Here is a 24,854-nt window from a genome sequence, read left to right as displayed (position 1 = left end):
ATTTATAGTTTGTGAATACCCCAAAAATTGTAAACTTGCTCATATGTGTAAGTTTACCTTTGTGAATAAGGCCCTTAATATTGGATTATTCTTTTTTCTTTTTGGGAAGACAAGTCCCTTAGCCTTTTTAAATGTACTCCTAATCTTACTTTACTACTACCCACCCATAAGCCCTAAGATTATCCTTACAACTCTTTACCACCACCAACCCCAAACCCTTAAACTACCCTTACCACCATTTACCACTACCCACCCCTAAACCCTATATATATATACACACATACATACCAATACTACCACCCCTAAACCCGATATATATAAATATATACCAATTATTATAATGCATGGCAAAGGCATGCGTAGTAAAAGCATTGTTGTAAAGGCTGTGTCCTGTACAATCTAGAGATGTTTTGGGATCGTGTATGTTTTTTACTTCAATATGTTTGCTCCTATACACATTTGTTTTGAATCTCACGTTTTTTAAAAAGCCCTCCTTCGCTGTGGGGATGGTAGGGCAGGCATTTCATCATTACACAGAATGTTATTGTAGACAGACAAACTGAAACATCTCTGTTGGACTAGAAAAGCAAAGCAAGGAACGCTAGAGTCTGCTCTAGCATGAAAGGTAAATTGCATGGATCAATGAGTGGTTTGTAGTACATAGTATAGTGTTTGTTATCACTCTAGTCTTTATAGAATATATTTGTAGAATGCTTCATGTTAGGAATGTATTCACTTCAGTATTCTGTGTATTCTTATGCTTGTGGGTTCTGTTCTGTGGCAGTTTACTGGTTGCTGCTGCAGGGAAGAGTCTGCTCTTGTCCTACTCTACAACTCAATAAAGGACTCTCTTTACTTACCTGATTTGGCCTTGGCATCTGTTTACTACAACTTTTTGGCGACGATTAGTTGAACCCATTGCTTGCCCTCAACATCGTCAAGACAAGAGCGGACAAGAATCAGGCATACGTATTGGCATCATCCTCATTATCCATGACTGCGTTACTTCTAAGGTGAGCGCTTTATTGAGTGCGACTTTCATGTGACTTTTTCAGTGACGAAATACCCTGTGTTAAGGAAATACCTGCTTGTTACATGTCTGGAAATACACCTTTATTCTTCTATGTTACGAGGACTCAGATTTTGTGATGGACTTACTGCTGTGAGAGGATCTCTCCGTCATTGTCTCCGGTGCGCATTCTCACTTTCTGTGTTTGCAAGATGTGTTGAACCTGCTTGACTTGTGGTTTCTTCCGTCGTCTCTCCCGTCCTGTTCGCCTCGCATTCCTCCACGATTGTGATGATGTTGTGGAACCTCCTAGGAAGTTGGTGGAGACTTGCATGGCATGCCGTTCATTGTCCAATCACCTTGCTCTGAGCTTACGCTTCAGTCCTTTTTTTTTTTTTTTTTTTTGCTGACGAAGGGTGTTTATGAGTCATCTTTCATCATCGACGTCTACGCAGCGTGGAGACGCTGCCTAGGGAAGCCATTTTGGTTGCTACAGCAACCCATCGGATCTTCCTCCAGCAACGCAACCACGGATCCTTGTTCATTCAATTCTCACGCTCAGTCTGCCCATTTTCGACGATGCGCACGTCTTGTGTGTATTCAACCTGAGCATTTCGAGCTTTCTTCTGCGATACACACGCCATTTGTGTATCGAAGACTACACCATTTTTACAGTTGTGTTTTAATAAGTATAGCATCCATAACTTCGACGATACACACGTCTATATCGTCAAGTGTCAGGTACTGTGGATTCAGCCTATAAGCTGACTCGATTGTGTCTCCTTGAATAAGTACTTCCCATTGAGCTCTTTATTTTATTTTGTTGTTTGTTTTGCTCATTTTTTTTTTGCATCTCACATTGACCATGTCTAAACAAGAAGTTACTCAAAACTGTTCTGTTGTGCTTCCACCCAGTTTTCTCCCGAATCCTGGTCAACCTAGTATATCTTGGGAGGACTGATTCCTATGTTTGACAATTATTTAGATGCACTTGATGCACGGGAATTTTCGTCTAAACGGAAAAGAGCACCTTTATTGAGCTCATTGGGGAAAGAAGGTCAGCGTGTTTTCAAGTTTTTACCACAGGTCCTTCAAGCTGGTACACAAGCTCCTCTGGATGAATACAAGGAAGCTATTGCTCGTCTGGAGATTAGATATTCAACAGAAGAAAACCTAGTCATGAATAGGTACAAGTTTTACACTAAGAGTCAAAGAATTGGTGAGTCAATTCATGACTTTGTTTCAAGACTTCGTGAGATGTCAGTCAAATGAAAGTATGGGAACATGACTGATGAGTTGATTAGGGATCAACTTATAGTCCAGTGCAATAATAAAAAAAAATCCAAGAACGGTTGTGGGCAGCCAAAAACCCGAACTTACAAAAAGCGATTGATTTAGCGAAAATAGTAGAGCAGTCTGAGGGTTGCATGAAGGAACTTGGAAAAAGGGTTGTTTCAAGTGATGTGAGTGAAGTATCCTTACGTGACTCAACGGATGATCTTCAAGGTGATGAGGATCGAAGTGAGGTTGCTGCAGTCAAGAACAAGAAGTTGTTTAACAAAAAAGTTGTATCTGTGAAACCTCAAAACCCTGTAAGAGCATATTTTACTAAACAGTGTAATAGGTGTGGCAGCTCTGATCACGCTTCTGACTCCAAATTTTGCTTTGCTGCCAAGCAAGAGTGTCTTAGGTGTGGAAAGTTGGGTCATTATGCAAGAGTTTGTAGGGGTAAAGGTCGTTCCTCTGTAGCATGTGTGGAAGACATTACTACTGTGACTTGTAAAAATAACAAAATGTTGGTAGTGGGTCTGGATGGGAGTAGTCATGATGAGGAACTTAAACGGAAAAATAGACCCAGAGCTTTATTAACATCAATGATAGGACTGTTCAGTTAATGGTAAACTCTGGCTCACGCTACACAATTATTCCCAATGATCTGTATGTGGAAGTGTGGGGCACAGGGCCACTTCTTCCTAAAGACATTTCTCCTGGGGGTTACCAAGGGGAACCTTTAGACATTCTTGGTTATTTTGAAGCAAACATTAAGTTTTCCACAAGGGAAATTCAAGGGAAGGTGTATGTTTCTGCGGATGGTCCTGCCATTTTGGGTTGGGTTCACCAGTACGACCTTAGCATCATTGTTAACCCCCGTGCTGATCCGCAGGTGATGATTGTTGAAGATGGAGAGTTACATTCGATTTTATCGAATGTTGCTGATGTATTTGGAGAGAGTCTGGGTCCCCTCAAAGGGTACTCACACAAAATTATCTTGAAAAAAAATTCAATTCCCGTACAACACAAAGTCAGGCGAATTCCGATTGTGGTCAGGGATGAGGTCAAACGGCTTATTGATAATATGTTGACAACTGGTGTGATTGAACCCGTGGAGGCTTCTCCTTGGATTTCTCCGATTCTCGTCACGAAAAAATCGGACGGCAAACTCCGCTTCTGTGTGGACCTGAGGTCTTTGAATACAATGTGTGGTGGCAGACACTTTTCCCTTGCCTAACATCACAGAGCTAGTGACTACGCTAAAGGGGGCTAAGTTTTTTTTCAAAACTGGATCTCAGAAGTGCCTACCACCAGATTGACTTACATAAAGACTCTAAGAGTTTGATGGCCTTTATCACTCCCTGGGGTACCTTTCAATTCAATCGGCTCCCTTTTGGCCGCAATTCGGCAGCAAGCGTGTTTCGGAGAATGGTTTCTAGGATATTTGAGGGTGTAGAATTTTGTTTTCTTCCAAGACGACATTTTAATTTATGGTCAGTCTGTGGAACAGCATAATTCAACTCTTAGAGTTGTTTTAGACAAATTGTCCTCTGCTGGTCTTACACTGCGTAGAGATAAGTGCTTGTTTTCAGTGGATCACGTTGACTACTTAGGCTATACCATCACTCCTTTGGGTATCAAACCGAAAAGGGATTTGTGTCAAGCCATTCATTCTGCACCTCAACCCAAAGACAAGGACCAATTACGTTCCTTTTTGGGACTTATCGAGTATTACTCGAAGTTCGTGAAAAGTTTTTCAGATAAATCTGCTTGTTTGAAGTCTCTACTTAAGCGTGGTGTGAGTTTTGCTTGGGGTGTTCAACATGAAGAGTGTTTCAATAACATCAAAAAAGAAATTTGCAATGCCAATGTGTTGTCACCTTTTGATGTGCATAACAAATCTATTGTTACTGTAGATGCCAGTGCTACTGGTCTGGGCGCTATGCTGTCACAAATCAAGAGCGGGTCTGAATTCACTGTTGCCTTTGCCTCAAGGACCTTGACTGAATCTGAAAAAAACTATTCAGTCATCGAAAGAGAGGCGTTAGCTGCTTCCTGGGCAGTTGAGTATTTCAGAACGTATCTCTGGGGTATGAAATTTATTCTAAGTACAGACCACAAGCCTCTCATTAAAGTTCTTTCCCTGGGTGGGGCTGGTAAGGGCTCTGCTAGGCTTATGAAATTAGCCGCAAGACTTCAAGAATTTCAATATTCTGTGGAGTATATCCCAGAATGGAAAAACGTCCAAGCAGATTGCCTTTCTAGGTTATCTTTAGACTGGCGTACTTTTCACGGTTCTGAAGTCTCTGTGGGCATGGATGACATTGCTGTTGCTTCTGTTGAGGATGCTGTATTTGTTGGGGAAGGGGCCTTTTTGGCCAGTGACTGGGAGAGAGAGATGGCTAATGATCATACCCTTCAGGAAGTTGTTAAGCTCGTTAAACTTGGTTCTAGGCGCAAGAGTTCTGTCTCTGTCTCAGTTAGGTCGTTCAATAAAGTTTTGGATGATCTTTCCATCATCAATGATAACATCTTACTTAAAGGTGAGAGGTTTATACCTCCATTTGGTCTTAGGAAAAAATTATTGGCTTTAGCTCATGAGGGCCACATGGGACAAACTCTCACACAGCGTCGCATTAAGAGTCACTTTTGGTGGCCAGGAATTGATGCTCATGTGGTGGAGTGGGTGGAAAACTGTGTCATGTGCAGAGAAGGTGAGAAGCGCTTGAAAGTAGGGCCTAAATCTGTTGAAGCACATATACAAAGTCCTGATTTGCCTTGGCATACAATTTGTCTTGATTTCATTGGTCCTATGGGGGAACTAAATGAGAGAGACAGGTTTGCCATAGTGGTGGTGGATGTCTATTGTAAATGGTTAGTTGTACATTTCACTAATGACATTACCACTGAGAGTACAATTAGATTCTTAGGGAATCTTTTTAAAGATGAGGGTTACCTTCTGTCATTATCACTGACAACGGCACACAACTTATCTCGAAGGACATGCAAAGATTTTTGAAGGAGTGCTGCATATCACACCATCGCACTTCCTTATATAATCCTCAGGGGAATGCGGTATGTGAAAGGGCTAACAAGGTCGTAAAGGGGATTATTCAAATGGCTTCTAGTGGTGGTGGTATTATTAGAAAGATGGTCAATGAAATGTTTTGGGCTTATCGCACGACTCCTTTAGCTCATGGACAGAAAGCACCTTTTCAGATAATGAGGGGACGCGATCCTGGCTTAAAATTAGTGCCAGCCTGGATGAAGCAAGTGGTTACAATACAAACCAAGCAGGGTGATGTTTCTTCTGCCACTTCTTCTACTTCTGCCTCTTCTTCTATTGTGAGTAGTTCATCTCCTTTCTTAGTTGGAGACTTGGTTAAAGTTAAAAGTGGTAGAGTGCAAAGAGGACTATCAAAGTTCAAAGGGCCTTTCAAAGTGAAGAAAGTGCTTCATCATTGTGTTATTCTCAACAATGGGGAATGTTGGAATTTTAGAAGAGTAGCTCTTTACAAAAGATATAAGGGTGCATCTTTTGATAATGTTCATTCTTCTTCTCCAAATAACAATGGTCTCAATGACACTTCTGATTCTTTTTTTTCTACTACCAGCGGTTATCTTTTGGCTGCTCATTTTCCCGTGGAGCATTTGCTTCAAAGTGAGGTTAGTAATTCTGGGGGTGGAGATGCTCCTGTTTCTCTAAACAATGCTTCTTGCACTCAGAACCTACCTGACTCTGGTTTGTCAAATGTACGCACTTCAAGATTTCGCAGACCACCTGCTTATTTACAAGATTTTGTCTGTTCATTTTTGTTCATTTTATTTTGTTCTTGTTGTTTGTTTTGTTGTTTTTTTTATGATCTCTTTTAAAAGAAAGGTAGAAGATGTGTAGTACATTGTATAGTGTTTGTTATCGCTCTAGTCTTTATAGAATATATTTGTAGAATGCTTCATGTTAGGAGTGTCTTCACTTCAGTATTCTGTGTATTCTTATGCTTGTGGGTTCTTTTCTGTGGCAGTTTACTGGTTGCTGGTGCAGGGAAGAGTCCGCTCTTGTCCTACTCTACAACTCAATAAAGGACTCTCTTTACTTACCTGATTTGGCCTTGGAATATGTTTACTACATGGTTCTTAGTTAGAAAACTCCCATAGATTAGAACATGTTGTTAGTAAACCACATGATTGCTATCCTCCTGAAAGTTGAAGAGTTACAAAAACTGGAAACTGAACCAGCAATGTCTTTGTCCCATCACTGCCACCGCTAGGACCGACTAGGGAACCAAAAGCAGGCGTGGTTGATAATCTGCATAAACAGATTTTACCAAGTGAATATTCCTGAAAAACTACTGCTAACAAATGTTTTCAGAAGTACACATGTAATCCTTTTAGAATCTCTCACATTAGGAAATGTACGCCAAACATATAAAAAATAAACAGCTTTTTCCTTAACACCACTTTTTACCGACCCGTACGTAAACAGACACTGCTTATATCATGACAAGCAATGCTTAGCAACAAACAATAGGAACAAAAGAATGAAGAACACTGAATATTTGGAATAAGTGTTTAAGCAACACTTCAACTGAACAAATACTCCACTTACTTTTGCAGACAAGTGACGATGAGGCTGACGAGAATTATGATCACAACTACAGTGAGTACAGTTGCACCTCCAATAACGAAAAGAAGGTTGCTAAAATGATTGGTTCCTAAAATAGAAGATACCATAATTAGTTTGTACAAAAATAATTGCACTTTTGAGACATGTATAATGGTGTGACAGATTTGGATCAGTATGCAAAAGTATAATAAATTACAGGTGGTATTGGTAACACGCAAGATGTTAAGTAAGACTAGAGAGAATACGGTACTCTTATTGTTTATAGGATGCAATTGGACTAGTAAGACAATTAATTAAGCATCTACAGAACAGTGTGGACGTCATTTTGGAATCATCCTCCTCAGGGCAGTGTAGGCTTTTATTTCACCTGCCATTTCCCCGGTGGACCGCAGCCCCCTGGAGGCCGGATTCAAGGGTACTGGTTCCTCTGTCACTTTCTGCAGCTCCCTGAGGTTAATTGCAGTAGGCTTAGGGAGGCTTAAAAAAGAGAGAGAGAAGTAGAATGAGAGGCAAGAAAGGCAGAGCTAAAGCAATCAGAGAGGGAAAACAGTGAGAGTAGAGAGATTGAGAATGGATCAAAGGAGAAAGAGAGGTTGGTTGCATGAAGGAAGTCAAGCTGGTTTGAGCATTTTTGCCAGAGTGGCTTTTGGTTCCCCAGTACAGTCCTGGCTACTATTGGTCACATTTCATGAACTTAGAAGGTGCAGTAAAAGTGCAGAGCACGCAAGGGACCAACATCTAGGCATACCCTTTGCCACTTGGGGCGAACATAGCAAACACAACCAGATTATGGATGGAGTGCTGGAACCTTTCAACCAATTGCAAGGAGACAGTGGTCCAAAGCAGTTCAAAGATAAAAAACCTTAGCTAATAAGACAAGCCTTGATGAGCTGCTTATGTATTTATCCAAGTCCAGCCGGACATGGAATTTATTTTAACAATGAAGAAATATTTCTTGATCACATTACAGAAATTTTAACGAGCACAATCCTGTGCCTTACAGCAGAACAGAAAAATTAAAAGGATGAGAGTAAGTGTGAAAGAGGAAAGGTTTACAGGCAAGGGAAAAGAAGAGCAAAAATGGACACTTTCAGATAGATAGTACAAGTGTTTTGCCAGAGTAGTGTACACAGCACGAGATACACATTGGTTTATACTGTATAACTACTGTAAAAGGTCGACATTTTGATCCCGCACTCTGAAATACAATGGGATTATCATCAGGACTTTGTACAATTATATTGCCTGTTTAAAATAATCATACGCCTGTGGGAGAACAGGAGAGAAGAAGAAAGTTTTTGGTTTTCAGTATATTTACAAGAGAGAAGGAAGGAGAGTCAGTAACACTCCACAATTGCAAGAAGACTTTACTCGGAATCGCAGTGCATTTGTGAAGGGTTTGCAGTGAAAATACATTCATGCTCACGGTGTCACAGTTTTGTTGTTGATTAAAACGGTTTAAAAAGCGACGCAGTGAGGTCTGGGCCGTGCATGCACGGATTTCAAAGGTTTTTTGGCCGATTTAAGGTGAAAAAGTGATATGGCGGATACATAGTGTACATGTGTGTCTAATTGGTGAGGATGGTGAGAACTCTAATTAAAACATGCCTGTGAAGTGTGGACAGCGCTCTCATTGGGGTATGCCTGTGATGTGAACAAAGCGTCCGCTTTGCAAGCATTGAGGTGACCTCTTAGACAGACTGTGCGCGTGGCAGAACTTACTTCCCAATCCGTGAGTGGGCCCTGTAAGTTCTACAAGATGTAAGCGCGCGAGCTTGTTAGGCAGGGGTTGAGTAGGTCGGCAGGCAGGGTTCCTTGCCGAGTGTGGGCTTTCCTCGTTGGGATGCGCCGGAAAGGCAGTTCGTCTTCCAGTGTGGTGTACTGTAAGACTGAGGAGCAAGAAATCGAAAGTCAGTGATTCTTGCGTGGGGAGGTGGATAAGAGTGGGCTGGCGTTAGGCAGACCGTTATACATACCAGGGGTACGCCAGTTGGCAGATAATTGAGTTTAGTGGGCGGTCCCTGGGCGATGCGTGGATCCGCTGTGGGAGAAAGAATTATGACCGGTGTAAGGAAAGCGGTCTGCCAGCAAGGGATATTGGGGAAAGCCGGCGGCGGCAGGCCGAGGCTTACCTTCAGACAGGATCGATGTCCTCGTGGGTGCGGCTGTCAGGCGCAGTCAGTCCGGGGATGACGTAACTGCTAGGACGACTAGTAGTGCCTTGGGGGTGGGCGGAGTTACGTCTCCGGGGGGCGGAGACAATGGAGGTGAGGTAAAGTGATGGTGTGGCTGTGAATTACACGGTGGCCATATTGGAGAGGGGTCTAAGACTGAGGCGGAGTGGTGCACGTGAGGTGATTGTGAAGTGACTCATGATAAAGTGATTGTAAAACAAGTCAAGAGTAAACAGTTTACATTCATGAGCGAACAAACTGATAAATAAGGACTGTCGGTGTAGGCAGGTTACAGCAAGGTTGTCCAGTCCTCACTCTGGTTCAGACCAGTACGGATGGTGTCAAATTGTATAATGCTTTTCAGTTCCTCCTTATTCAGAAGTTGCGCCAAGTTGCCTCCCCGTCGGGGCAATTTCACCACTTTTAAAATTGTCCATCTGATGTTGTCCTCTGTGTGATTTGCTTCGGAGAAATGTTCCATTCACCCTCAGTCAAGAGAACTGGGTTGAATCCATCATTCTTTTGCTCACTATGTCACACCAGTTTAAACCCAGCCATATGCAAATCAGTCTTGTCCCTACTCCCCATGGGAACAGTACAGCCCGAACATAGCTCAATATTTCACTAGATTCAAGCTAGCATGGCTGATTAGGGGTGAGACCCCGAAACCGGTCACAGGATGCTTGTTTCTGGTCCAGGGAGGACCTGGCATGGCAGTTCAAGCTGGACTGTTCGCATGGGGAGCAGGATCAAGACTGATTTGCACATAGCTGGGTCTAAACTGGAATGACGTGCAAAAAAACAATGGATTTAACCTAGATCTGTGACTGGGGGTGAATGTTTGATTTGTTCAGCATTCAGTCCATCATCTACTCTTTTTGCATTAGATATGTTGTCAGTGATTCTACTGGAAATTCAGATTGTAAACAACTTAGGCTGCTTGAATGTAAATAGCTATGCAAATAATGTTCATGATAATGTAAAGTCCTTGCGTCTGCCCGGAAGGATAAAGGATGCCTTTGTCCAAGTGAGTGAACCAATGCAAAATGTGGTGTCCCCTAAAAATATCTGTTCACATGGCACCTTAGCTTAAGCTGTGTGTTTGGGGACCATAGTTGGGATGCCCCGTCAGTAGCTGACAAGGTTGATATTTTCCTGATGTTCAAAAAGGGTCTAAAAAAGAAGTTAATAAATCTGGGAAGGAGTTCAGATTAAGTCTCAGGCAGGAGCAGAGGTTGGTGCTTGGTGCAAGGTTGATTCTTCTCCTTTGGAATTGCAAAATCCTGACCCTGTAACTAGTTGGTCAGTGCTGGAATCCAAGGCAGGGCCCTCGTTCACAAGTGGGGTGGTGGTTACTGAGAAACATACATATAAAATAATCAAAGGAATCATGAAACGTAAAACAAAAAAAAATGGGCGTGTATGTCTGTCACATGACACACTAGCCAGAAACAGGGGTGCAACAGGGTGTCAAAGTGACACCCTGTCCCCCTTGGAAATTCGGTATTTTTACTGATTCTGTAATTACCGAATCTGTATTTGCTATTGATTCCTATGGGCTTCAAGGCACATAGGAATCAATGGCAAATACTGATTAGGTAATAACCGAATCGGTAAAAACCGAATCTTACCGATTCGGTATTTTTACCGATTTTTTTTCCTACATAGCAAACACAACCAGATTATGGATGGAGTGCTGGAACCTTTCAACCAATTGCAAGGAGACAGTGGTCCAAAGCAGTTCAAAGATAAAAAACCTTAGCTAATAAGACAAGCCTTGATGAGCTGCTTATGTATTTATCCAAGTCCAGCCGGACATGGAATTTATTTTAACAATGAAGAAATATTTCTTGATCACATTACAGAAATTTTAAAGAGCACAATCCTGTGCCTTACAGCAGAACAGAAAAATTAAAAGGATGAGAGTAAGTGTGAAAGAGGAAAGGTTTACAGGCAAGGGAAAAGAAGAGCAAAAATGGACACTTTCAGATAGATAGTACAAGTGTTTTGCCAGAGTAGTGTACACAGCACGAGATACACATTGGTTTATACTGTATAACTACTGTAAAAGGTCGACATTTTGATCCCGCACTCTGAAATACAATGGGATTATCATCAGGACTTTGTACAATTATATTGCCTGTTTAAAATAATCATACGCCTGTGGGAGAACAGGAGAGAAGAAGAAAGTTTTTGGTTTTCAGTATATTTACAAGAGAGAAGGAAGGAGAGTCAGTAACACTCCACAATTGCAAGAAGACTTTACTCGGAATCGCAGTGCATTTGTGAAGGGTTTGCAGTGAAAATACATTCATGCTCACGGTGTCACAGTTTTGTTGTTGATTAAAACGGTTTAAAAAGCGACGCAGTGAGGTCTGGGCCGTGCATGCACGGATTTCAAAGGTTTTTTGGCCGATTTAGGGTGAAAAAGTGATATGGCGGATACATAGTGTACATGTGTGTCTAATTGGTGAGGATGGTGAGAACTCTAATTAAAACATGCCTGTGAAGTGTGGACAGCGCTCTCATTGGGGTATGCCTGTGATGTGAACAAAGCGTCCGCTTTGCAAGCATTGAGGTGACCTCTTAGACAGACTGTGCGCGTGGCAGAACTTACTTCCCAATCCGTGAGTGGGCCCTGTAAGTTCTACAAGATGTAAGCGCGCGAGCTTGTTAGGCAGGGGTTGAGTAGGTCGGCAGGCAGGGTTCCTTGCCGAGTGTGGGCTTTCCTCGTTGGGATGCGCCGGAAAGGCAGTTCGTCTTCCAGTGTGGTGTACTGTAAGACTGAGGAGCAAGAAATCGAAAGTCAGTGATTCTTGCGTGGGGAGGTGGATAAGAGTGGGCTGGCGTTAGGCAGACCGTTATACATACCAGGGGTACGCCAGTTGGCAGATAATTGAGTTTAGTGGGCGGTCCCTGGGCGATGCGTGGATCCGCTGTGGGAGAAAGAATTATGACCGGTGTAAGGAAAGCGGTCTGCCAGCAAGGGATATTGGGGAAAGCCGGCGGCGGCAGGCCGAGGCTTACCTTCAGACAGGATCGATGTCCTCGTGGGTGCGGCTGTCAGGCGCAGTCAGTCCGGGGATGACGTAACTGCTAGGACGACTAGTAGTGCCTTGGGGGTGGGCGGAGTTACGTCTCCGGGGGGCGGAGACAATGGAGGTGAGGTAAAGTGATGGTGTGGCTGTGAATTACACGGTGGCCATATTGGAGAGGGGTCTAAGACTGAGGCGGAGTGGTGCACGTGAGGTGATTGTGAAGTGACTCATGATAAAGTGATTGTAAAACAAGTCAAGAGTAAACAGTTTACATTCATGAGCGAACAAACTGATAAATAAGGACTGTCGGTGTAGGCAGGTTACAGCAAGGTTGTCCAGTCCTCACTCTGGTTCAGACCAGTACGGATGGTGTCAAATTGTATAATGCTTTTCAGTTCCTCCTTATTCAGAAGTTGCGCCAAGTTGCCTCCCCGTCGGGGCAATTTCACCACTTTTAAAATTGTCCATCTGATGTTGTCCTCTGTGTGATTTGCTTCGGAGAAATGTTCCATTCACCCTCAGTCAAGAGAACTGGGTTGAATCCATCATTCTTTTGCTCACTATGTCACACCAGTTTAAACCCAGCCATATGCAAATCAGTCTTGTCCCTACTCCCCATGGGAACAGTACAGCCCGAACATAGCTCAATATTTCACTAGATTCAAGCTAGCATGGCTGATTAGGGGTGAGACCCCGAAACCGGTCACAGGATGCTTGTTTCTGGTCCAGGGAGGACCTGGCATGGCAGTTCAAGCTGGACTGTTCCCATGGGGAGCAGGATCAAGACTGATTTGCACATAGCTGGGTCTAAACTGGAATGACGTGCAAAAAAACAATGGATTTAACCTAGATCTGTGACTGGGGGTGAATGTTTGATTTGTTCAGCATTCAGTCCATCATCTACTCTTTTTGCATTAGATATGTTGTCAGTGATTCTACTGGAAATTCAGATTGTAAACAACTTAGGCTGCTTGAATGTAAATAGCTATGCAAATAATGTTCATGATAATGTAAAGTCCTTGCGTCTGCCCGGAAGGATAAAGGATGCCTTTGTCCAAGTGAGTGAACCAATGCAAAATGTGGTGTCCCCTAAAAATATCTGTTCACATGGCACCTTAGCTTAAGCTGTGTGTTTGGGGACCATAGTTGGGATGCCCCGTCAGTAGCTGACAAGGTTGATATTTTCCTGATGTTCAAAAAGGGTCTAAAAAAGAAGTTAATAAATCTGGGAAGGAGTTCAGATTAAGTCTCAGGCAGGAGCAGAGGTTGGTGCTTGGTGCAAGGTTGATTCTTCTCCTTTGGAATTGCAAAATCCTGACCCTGTAACTAGTTGGTCAGTGCTGGAATCCAAGGCAGGGCCCTCGTTCACAAGTGGGGTGGTGGTTACTGAGAAACATACATATAAAATAATCAAAGGAATCATGAAACGTAAAACAAAAAAAAATGGCCGTGTATGTCTGTCACATGACACACTAGCCAGAAACAGGGGTGCAACAGGGTGTCAAAGTGACACCCTGTCCCCCTTGGAAATTCGGTATTTTTACTGATTCTGTAATTACCGAATCTGTATTTGCTATTGATTCCTATGGGCTTCAAGGCACATAGGAATCAATGGCAAATACTGATTAGGTAATAACCGAATCGGTAAAAACCGAATCTTACCGATTCGGTATTTTTACCGATTTTTTTTCCTACATAGCAATTACCGATTAGTAAATACCGAATCGGTAAAATTCGGTATTTACCATTCGGTAATTTGCTATTACCTACATCTAGCCCTTGGGGCCAGATGTAGGTTGGCAAATACCGGTCGGTAACGGCCGATTTTGGCCGTTACCGACCGGTATTTGCAAATGGAGATGTAGGGGCCTGCAAATATACAGAATCTGTAAATTTACTGATTCGGTAAATTTACCGATTCTGTAAAATACCGAATCAGTAAATATACCGAATCGGTAAATCCAGATGTAGGTGGCACTGAAAACAGTGCCACAGGCCATTACCGATTCGTTATTTACCATGTAATTCTTTTGCATGGTAAATAACGAATAACTGTGTACATGCACATCTGTGCATGTACACCTGTGCCATGTGGCACACATACATGCCCTAAGGGCAAAAAAACAAGGGCATGTATGTGTGTCACATGGCACACAAGCCAAAATCAGGGGTGCAACAGGGTGTCAAAGTGACACCCTGTCACCCTTGCAAAATCAGTCATTTTACCGAATCTGTATTTTCCGATTCGGTAATTGACATTGATTCCTATGGGCCTGTAGGCCCATAGGAATCAATGGCAATTACCGAATCGGTAAATACTGATTCGGTAATTACCGACTCATACAGATTCTGTAAAAATTACCGATTTTTTACCTACATCTGATTTACCGAATCTAGAATACCGAATCGGTAAAATTTGGTATTCTAGAGTCGGTAAATCAGATTTACCTACATCTGGGCCTTAGTTATTTCCCTTGGGCAAAGCGGACGAATGGATAAAATCTTGGAGGATCATGTGGCTAATCAACAAGTTATTGATTCCAAGAATGAGCTCCTTAAGTGGAGCTAGGTGGCTGGAGGGTTGAACAATGCCCCCACCTCTGCAAAACAGGATGAGCTTCTGAGGTAGCTCGGCTGGACTGCTTTTGTCCTGGAGTTTAGCCGGGCTGGGTCATGACGAGGTACTGAAATCTGTATTAGAGTATTTTTTAGAAGTGGGGTGGAATCCCCACCCATCTTTTTCATTGGCTGACTTCATCCTCCATGGTAAATGCTGGCTTCAGATTGATAATGAGGCTTCTTAGTCCCTCCTTATTACCGCTCTTTCTCCTTTTGGGACCGCCCATCAGGACTGGATCTTTTACTTGCGGCGTCTCCTTCATTAGTGTAAGCCCTCTTTTGGCAATGGCAGCCGCATGTTATTTTGCATACCGCTTTCACTTTAACATTAGCTGCCACCCCACCCGTACTGTGTGGGGCGGCAGCTATTGTAAAGTGAAAGTGCTACAGCTTGTTAATACACTGAAAGCACAGCATCATCTATCTATAAACAGCAGCATATTTACAACAGAACCGTGTGTGGGGGATCGTCACAGCACCAAGGGCCCAATGTAGGTAGCCAAATACCGGTCGGTAACGGCCGAAATTCAGTAATTTTGGCCCTTACCGACCGGAATAAGAGTTTCGAGATGTATGTTGAAAAAAAGTGTCCGAATCGGTAAAAACCAGTCGGTAAAATACCGAATCGGTATTTCACGAATCTGAAAATACCGAATTCTTATTTACCGAGTCGGAAAATAAGAAATGGCTATTTTCCGAATCGGAATATACCGAATTCTAATATACCGAATCGGTAAATAAGAAATGGTAAAAATGGCATATTGAGATGTAGGAAACCCCAAAAATACCGAATACCATGAAAATCGGTATTTAAGAGTCGGTATTTACCACGGATTGAAAGCAGGTGGAAACCAGGTGCAGGATATAAAAGAAAGCCCCAAAATGCAACAGTGCAACCACAATGGCGGCTTTCTACATAATGACAAGACTGCGACGGACACAGGCAGCAGGAGAGAGGGTCTGGCTAAGGGAGGAGCAGGTGTATAGGCAGAGGATCACCCTCTTCCAACTGACTGAACCAGAGATCCTGCAAAGGTACAGACTACACCCCAGAACCATCCTGGACTTGATCAGGGACCTCCACCCATACCTGGAACACCCAACCCCAAGAGCACACGCCATCCCACCCCATGTGCAGGTGCTGTGCTGCCTACACCTTCTTGCATCTGGGAGCTACCAGAATGTGATTGCTGCGGTAGGTGGGGTGTCCCAGAGCTGCCTGTCACGTTTCTTCAGGAAATTCCTTGACGCCATGATGCAGAGGATGGGACACTACATTGAGTTCCCTGACACTCCTGCTGAACTAGCAAAGACCAAAACCGATTTCTACCAACTTGCACACTTCCCTCACATCATAGGCTGTATCGATGGCACGCACATCCCACTATGCCCACCTGCAGCAACAGAACACATTTATAGAAACCGCAAGTCTACGCATTCAATCAATGTGCAGGTGATCTGCAACGCTGGCAACATCATTACCGACATTGTTGCCAAATTCCCAGGGAGTACCCATGACTCCTACATCTTCCAGAATAGTGGGATATACAGACGCCTTGTTGCTGGTGATTTTGGGGATGGATACCTGCTAGGTAAATAACTGTGAGACACCCTGATAGTCAATGCAGAAGGAGCAATCATGAGTATGTGACTAATCATTATTTCATTTTCCACCCAGGTGACGGTGCATATGCCCTGCGTTCATTTGTCCTCACCCCCTACCTGAATCCATCCACCAGGAGTGAAAGGCGTTACAACCTGGCACACAGAAGAACACGTTGCGTGGTGGAACGTACTTTTGGAATGCTTAAAAGCAGATTTCGCTGCCTCCATAAGAGCGGAGGTGCACGGCAGTACACGCCAATGATATGTTGCAAAATTATTGCGACCTGCGCCATGCTGCACAATCTTGCCACCAAGGAGGGCACAGAGGTAGATATCACATATCATGAGGACATAGATGATGGGACAGAACAAGCCGATCACAATGCAGCAGGAGCAGCGCCAGCAACAGATGGGAGACTGAAATGCGCAGAAATAACAACCAGATATTTCTAATAAAGTGATGAGACACAGGCATGTTTAGTTCCTGATTCACTCAGTTTAATATGCACTACTGCACTTCACATATACCAGACCACATGAATCAAACAACATCCGCATTTCACACTGGGTGGCCAAAGTTCACATCACTGTGACCTGTCCTGTGTTCAGGATTATTTGTTAATGCTTGCGCTTATGCAACATGGTGTTGGAGCCACGGGGCAAGGGGTCGAATTGCGCAGTGGTGCCAGGGTCTTCTGCATGGAGCCTGCTGCTCCGACGTACGTCCTGTACAGGCGTGCTGGATCCACTCCTGCTTGTGGACTCCTCTGTGACCCCGACACACGTGTTACCAGCAGTGGCTGTCTGCTGAGTCAGCAGTACCTCCATAGCAGAGGTCACTCTCCCCATCCTCCTGGACAAGTCACTGCAGCAGTGCACAATGTCAGTCTGCATGTTCACTGACCGGCGGTATGTCAGGGTGGTTGCAGTTGCCAGCCTGTTGATGGACTTATTCTGCTGCTTCATTACGTGCCTATTCCTGCGCTTTTCTGTCTGGTCACTCTCCAGCATGTCACAGAGGGAACCCATGCGCACACCCATTTCCCTCACCCCCTCTGCCATGGACTCCATTCCTTTTGCCATGGACTCCATTCCTTTTGCCATGGAGCATATCCCCCGATCAATGTTTGACATCCTGCTGTTCAGGATGCGCACCTGTCTGTGCACTGCCATGATCCCTTTGGCCTGCATGCGCTGGATATTCACCATAGTGGTTTCCAAACCAGCAAAGACCCCTGTATAACCTGCCCCTCGTCTCGGTCACGTGCCCTACGACCACAGACACTTGCACGCATAGATCCTGATGACCCCTGTTGCCCTGCGTTGCCAGCCACTGGTGGAGTGCTAGGTGTGTGATCCTCAACCTCTTGTTCATCAGAGCTCTCTAGGATCCTGAGTGGTGGAACATCCTGCCTCCTTGGCCTCACATGCACAGAGGACCCTGAGGTTGGTGGTAGGGCACCTGCAGGTGCTTCAGGAGTCTGTGTCTCAAACAGCAGGGGTGACAGTGGCTGTGCTGTGGTGTCTTCCTCCAATGCTGTGGGTGCCTGCGCTGTGGAAGTGTCCTCAGGGACAGTGCTGGGTCCTGATCTGTCTGAAGGCTTCTCCCTCGCAGCCATTGCTGGTGCACTCGCCTCCCCTCCCCGCGCTGCACTGCGCGATGACTCTCCTGTGGGCAGACATGGACAATGATCACCTGTGTGTCTTCATGATACACATTCCTATCACACAATTTCCTAAGCCTCAACTGCTTGTGTATGGGGAGTGTGGCATGGCATGCTGAATTCTGTGTTGGCTGCTTTGATGTATGTTCGTATGACTACGACTACCATGATGCATTGCTGGTGAGTACTGACATGTGTTCTGGATTGTGATTCAGTCACCCACATTGGGGAAGGGGCCAGGGAATGGGTGGGGATTCATGTCCATGCATCTTACCTTTCTTTCTAGCAGCTGTGGCTGTGCTGTCAGCATCCCCAATCCTGTGTATGCATTCCGGCTCCATGGTGGATTCCACCAGCTGCTCCAGTTCTGTGAGATTTGGAGCACGGCTCTTCCCTCCACCTGTGGCTGCGGATTCTTTCCTCTGGGTTGCAATCTTCTTTTTGGTGGTGATCCTCAGATCATACCACCTTTTTTTGATGTCCTCAATTTCCCGATGTGTGACCCCTAGGGCATTTACTTTGCTCTGGATCGCCAGCCAGGTGTTTCTTTTGACAGACTCTGCTACTTGCAGGGACTGTCTCCCAAAAAGCTGGCTGTAATGCTGCACTACCTCCTCCACCAGCACCTGGAGCTCAGTTGTGCTGAATTTAAGCTTCCTTTTTCTGTCACCTCCATCCTTCTGGCCTTCCTGGGACTCCATGGTGATGCTCTGCTGGGCTCAGTGCAGCCTGCTCCTCTGTCTCCCCTCCAGCTCTCCAAACAGTTCTGTGGCTCTGCACCTGCATGGGTGTGGCCACCTCCAGGTACTGGGGTGTGGTACTTGCATCTGATTGGTTGATTTCTCAGTTGCTTTGTTGTGGGGTGGGGTGGGTGTCCCTGATTGGTTGCCTGGCTCACATGTCTTCTATTCGAATTTTCGAGATCGGATTTTACCGATTCGGTAAATACCGATTCGGTAATCTCCGAATCGGTAATATCCGATTCGGTATCTCCTATTCATTCCTATGGGCCTGGTGGCCCATAGGGTTGAATGGGTGAAACCGATTCGGATATTACCGATTCAGAAATTACCGAACCGGTATTTACCGAGTGTGGATTCCGATTGTTACCGAATCGGTATTTTTTACCTATTTTTTAGCTACATACGGTTTTCCGATTCATAAATACCGATTCGGTATGAATCGGTATTTAAGAACCGGTAAAATGAAATTACCTACATCAGGCCCTAAATGTGCACACGCTTCAACCCGTTCACATTTGTCACAACACCATCGATCAAACCTGACTGATCCTCTGGTTTCTCCGGGCTGAGATCTCTGCACAAGGCGCTTATCAACATCTGCTCCCATTCATGAAAATTTAATTTACAAAAAGAGCTTTTGATATTTTTAGAGTAGGCTCCACGGGGACTGTTCATAAGGGTTGCATTTCCAGCGCGTCAGCAGTTTGGCGCACACTGTAACCGGAATCGAGAAGGTTACCGCATGAATAGGGCAAATTAAAACAACATTAATAGCGCCGTACCCACCCTATCTGCCCACGACTTAAGTAGGCGGGGTTTAGTATTGTTTAATGAGGCAGTGTAATACGCACCATGACATGTTTGTGGTCTCGAGGCGGTCAGAAAAATAGGCCCTTCAAGATTCACTACTACTTTTCGTGTGTGTGTATTAATCCCCTTGCTCTAACCTTCAACCGGCGAATACAATTATTTTTCAAAGTGTTTGTCTGGGCTGCCTTTAACCAGGGCCATTAGAATTATGCAGCAACAGGGGTACCAAATTATACAGCAAGGTTGGCATAATTATTTGGGAAGAAAAATCAAAATATGCAGCATAACGTGCCCCATTCTGCACAATGTTATTTCACTATTTTGTCATTTTTTTACACATTAACAGTCTTTGGTTAAAAGGTTCACCCATTGATACCAGGTTATCACTTGAATGCATCAATTCTCAACTGGAAGATGATCAGCGAACCTTTGCATAATTCCAGTGACTATTGCAGTGAGTAGGCTACTGCATTGCATCACGTGGTGTTTCTTTTAGAAACGTTTGTTCTGTTTTAGAACATAATGCTTTTTTTGTTGAATTCTGGAAATTATGTGGCAGACTGTAGATCATGTGGCTAATGTGGTAAATCCTTGATTTAACACATCGTTTTGAACTGCAACAGAGCACTGTGAGGGGGAAGTCAAGGGAGGTCACAATTATACTCAATGCTTGTCACACAGGAGGCCAATTCAGAGATTGTCAACTTCCATAGGTCAGTGTTATTTGGAGAATTTACAAGGGCAGAATGAAAGAAACTGGGTGTAGGAAAGAGCAACAGCCATCACAGCCACGAGGGAATTCTGGACAAGTCAAGTACTGTGGACACAAAGAGTTATTGGAGATAAGGACACACGAGTTCCTGGATCAACTTTGTCTACAGTAAGAGGAGGTGAATATCTGGAGTGGTAAGTTATTCCAGAATCATGGGGAGCAAAGTTAGAAATCTGGCCTGTGGTTCATCTCTATTTAGCAAATCTGTAATTGAAACTTATCAAGCAGTGATGTTTGATATTCAAGTACCTTCTCCAGTCCATGATACACCATATGATATTATTATTTCACTTCACAACCCAAATCCCATGCTAAGGTACAATGGCCCCCTCATCATGGAACCTCCTGTTTTTCCGGTAAATCAGATCACCTCAGCGCGTGGATACCCTCCACTGGACTCTGTCCCACTACACCACTATACTCTGTGCCACTGCACCGCTGTACTCTGTGAAACTGTACTCTCTCCACTGTAGTCAACTCCATTTCTACTCTGCATCATCCCACTCTACACCACTCTTATTTATTCTACATCACTGCACACCACCCCACTGCATTCTACACCTCTGCACTCTACTCTGAACCTCTCCTCTCTACCCTGCACCACTCCACAACATCATTCCACATAATTAAGTCCATAACACACAATCTCACTCTACCTATTTTCATAACAGTTAATGCCATTTAATTACTATCCACATAATTCCACAGCACACCATGCCACATATTTCCACTACACAACTCTATACCACACAACTCCACAAAAAATCTATTCCAAAATAACCCATCTCTACATCGCAGTTCCGCCAACCCTGTCATCTATCCCCACACACTCACTGCCCCTCTCATCTCTCCCTCACACTACCACTACTCTCTCTTATCTGCAGTCCCACTGTGATCCTCTCATCCCTCCCTAATACTCCTTACCTCCTCTCTATACTGCCTGCTCACACATACCTTCCAGCACTGTGCACTGGGCCACCTCTCTCCTCCAACGCCCACCCACCCCAGGTGCCCGACCCACTCATCTGTCTCTCTCATTCTCTCGCTCTCTCTCTCACACCTCACGCTCTCTTCCCACCTCTCGCATGTGGTTCACTTCAGGTCTTGGAGCACAGTTTCTTCCAGTGCCGTTTCAAAATTTCCATCCCGCAAATATAGGCTTCTCGCACCTTCTTTCTCTCTTTCTCTCGTACTCTTTCTGCTTCTCAATATGGAGTTCATTCACTGCTTCGTACACAAACTACCTATCCTTCTCTCTCTTCCTTTTGTATCTATTCTGTCTGGCTCTGATCCCTATCAATTCACCATGGCACATAATTTCTCTACACAAGTATGGCACACAATTTCAACCCACACAATTCTGCAACAAATAATTCCAATATAAGGGGGCGTGGCAGGTCCAGGGGCTGCGATGGCCACTAGGAGCTGAAGCTCCGTGAAGGCCCTGGTCGCATCAATCCAAAGCGGCGTGCAGCTGCCTGTAAATCCCCAAATACATCCCAATTTGTCAATCGGAATGGCTAGAGCGGTGGATGAGGGAAGAGCTGTCCGATAATATTTGTGGAGAAGCTGAGAAAAACACCCCAAAGCAACATCGGCCCGGACGACAAAATGGGACCGGTAAGCAGAGTAGCCAGTAATGAAGCCGCCCTACCGCCACACGCCGACTCCTAGAAGAAGGCACCCTGCTTCCCTGAATGGCAGGCCACGTTGACCCAAGCTATGAACAGCAGTGCATTCCTTGGGACCCCCGTCTTGCGGAGCAGCGGGATAACGCGAATTACAGCAGGAGGATCAATTAGAGAAGCGCAGGAGTACTGCGATCCAACTCGCCGACCTCCCGCTCTCATTGCGGGTGACTTGAGTGTCTGGATTACGTTGGGAAGTGCAAGCGGAGGAGGGGGACAGCAGCTGGGGGGCAGCGAACACTGCATTGGACGCCAGCAGCAAGCTATCGGTTCCCAAAAGGGAACCGCAAAACGGGCGTGGGCTGCACCAGATGTCCTGAAAACCCTGCCCTGATAGACAAGGAGGGCAGAAGATGCACTGCATACAGCGGAAATCGCCCGGGAGGTTCGGAAGACGCTTTGCTGCACCGTCGTCCCCCTCGCCCTCGCTATTAGTGGACCAGGGACTGGAGAGGCTCCTGACAACATCGTAGAGAGTAAGAACTTGGAGATGGGAGCCACAAACAGATGTAAACTGGAATTCCTGCCTAATGTTGAATATTGCTAAGTGGAGGGGACACATCATTAAAAAGCACTTGGGCATTGTAACAGCCAGACCTATCTGAACCCCAGGAGGCATAGATGAGCAACCAGGCAACTGGGCTATCTAGTCCCATGGCCGGGTGAATACTGCACAAATCCACTGGCATGACGCTTGGAGGCTGGGAGATGGACGAAGATACATGTCCCAGGTAACTATCAACCACGTATCAGCGATATTCATGGGGAGGGGTGCACAGCCAATGCATAAGGCATGCTAACAATTCATTGTAGAACGAACACACAGAACATTGCGGCCCGCCCAAATCCAGGATGCCTGCCAAGACCCATTATGGCTGGACTTTTGAACTTCGCCTCGCCAGGGAGACTGGTACTTTAACATGGCAGGGGTCCACCATTTCTATATATCCAGACTTTACAGCCCTAGTACAAGAAGCCCGGCGCAGATTTGTTGGGGCAAAGGCGGTGGTTCGCAAGCTGGGCCTTCACTATGGAATGCTCTACCCCGCAAGACTCAGAGTCAATGTCAATGGCAAAACAAAAATATTTGATAACCCAGAGGAAGTATTGAACTTTTGTAAGCATTATGCAGGACCTAACCACACACAGGGCAACTCACCCCACGGGGGGGGGGGGGTTGTCTCGCAGGGAGCCCTGTCAGGCACCAGTGCTGACTTGTTTACGACCAGCTGAAAGCACATAGCGGGAGCATGCAAGCATTGAGAGGCTGGGCCCCAATGGTAGACATTATTAGTCTTTGCACTTTGGGCAAGGCCTTGCAGTTATGAGTGTAAATGCTTGGTTTATATATACACTGAATGATAGAAGGGGATCAGAATTCCTTTATATAGCGCTAGGGCGCGGGGTCTTATGTGGAATTGCCACCCCTCAGTGGGACCACAATGTTATCAAGTTGGGGTAGGCTGCCACGTTGGTGTTACAAGACACAACAGTTAATCATGGAAAATGTTGGGGCAACACCTGATGGGCAGCCGCCAAGTGAGGGTGGGAGAGGGGGGAAGGGTATAGAATGGTTTGAACCAATGCAAGATGCAGGTTTATGGTTTCAGAAGCGAATCAGGTTGATGCTTTACATGATGCAGGAACAGAGTATGTATCCAAACAACACACCCACAATGGTCCATAAGGTAGACCTACGCTGTAGTACAAATGTTACCCTACTGGCCTGGAACGTCCGAGGCCTGAACAGCCCTAAGAAATGCAGACTCGTACTTTAGTATATATGCCAGCATGCTGCAGATATATAGTATATTTGCAAGAAATGCATTTATCACCGTCAGTCCCACCCAAATTTGCTTCTACCTGGGGCCCCAAAGATATTACTCTAGTTATAGTACTTATGCTTAAGGAGTAGCAATTCTGATTAATCAGCAATTGCTGTTTATGCATGTTGCCACCATCTCAGACCCGGGAGGGCATTTTTTGACAGTGAAAGGGACGCTGGCAGGATATAAAATTACCCTAGCTAATATTTACTCCCGGAATACTGAAGAATCCACTCGTTATGAACAATTCCAACACAGCTGGATAAGCTAGCTACTGATCACCTCTAACTAGGTGGGGATTTAAACATCTTGCTGGAACCCTGGCTATACAGCACAGCGGAGACCCAGGTTAACAAGCCCCAATCCCGCGTGATACCAATGAAGATGTGCCAGGCTTGGGATTTGTGGATACATGGCGATATCTTAACCCCTCTAACATGGAATATACACCTTACGCACAGCAGCACAAAACCTGGACAAGATTAGATTATTGGATGATTACAAGATCAATGATCCCTTGGGTTAAAACGATTAGGCACCTACCCTGTACACTGTCAGATCACTCTCCGGTCTCTCTTTCACTGCATTTCCCTGCTGAGTGTGGTATCGTAAGGCAGTGGAGATTCCCCTCTATGGCACTGAGCGACACAGTTTTTAAGGAGGACTTGTGCTCTGCGATTGTAGACTATTTCACCATCAACACAGGGTCAGTCACTACGCAGAGTGTCCTCTGGGAAGCCTTTAAGGAATGTATCAGGGGCACAGGCATTTCTATTCACACGTGGGTTCTGAGGGACTTACATCACCACTTGGCTAGCCTAGAGGAACAACTTAGTGCGCTAGATAGGGAAAACATGGCAGGACTTAAGACCCAAGACAATGCGCAATATATGCACCGCAGGGCGGAGTTGTTGGCCGTATATACAGAGGAAGCAAATCGTGAAGTGCTCTATTTGGGGAAATACGCAACAGCCCGTAGGTACGGGGAGGGGGAACGGCTGGGACGTACC

General features: G+C 45.0%; 1 protein-coding gene across 2 annotated transcripts in view; it reads right to left on the bottom strand.

Moving 5' to 3' along the window:
* CD226 (CD226 molecule) overlaps positions 1-24,854 on the bottom strand; it is a 305,229-nt gene that overhangs the window by 99,895 nt on the left and 180,480 nt on the right. For both annotated transcript variants that reach the window (XM_078685711.1, XM_078685710.1), the window contains exon 4: positions 6,888-6,993. In XM_078685711.1, the coding sequence (XP_078541837.1) occupies positions 6,888-6,993 (106 nt within the window). The remainder of the gene's footprint in view (positions 1-6,887; positions 6,994-24,854) is intronic.

This window comes from Lissotriton helveticus, chromosome 4_1 (assembly GCF_964261635.1).
Source record: "Lissotriton helveticus chromosome 4_1, aLisHel1.1, whole genome shotgun sequence".
NCBI lineage: Eukaryota > Metazoa > Chordata > Amphibia > Caudata > Salamandridae > Lissotriton > Lissotriton helveticus.
The sequence above is the reverse complement of the archived record's forward strand: the minus strand, read 5'-3'. Positions and strand labels throughout refer to the sequence as shown.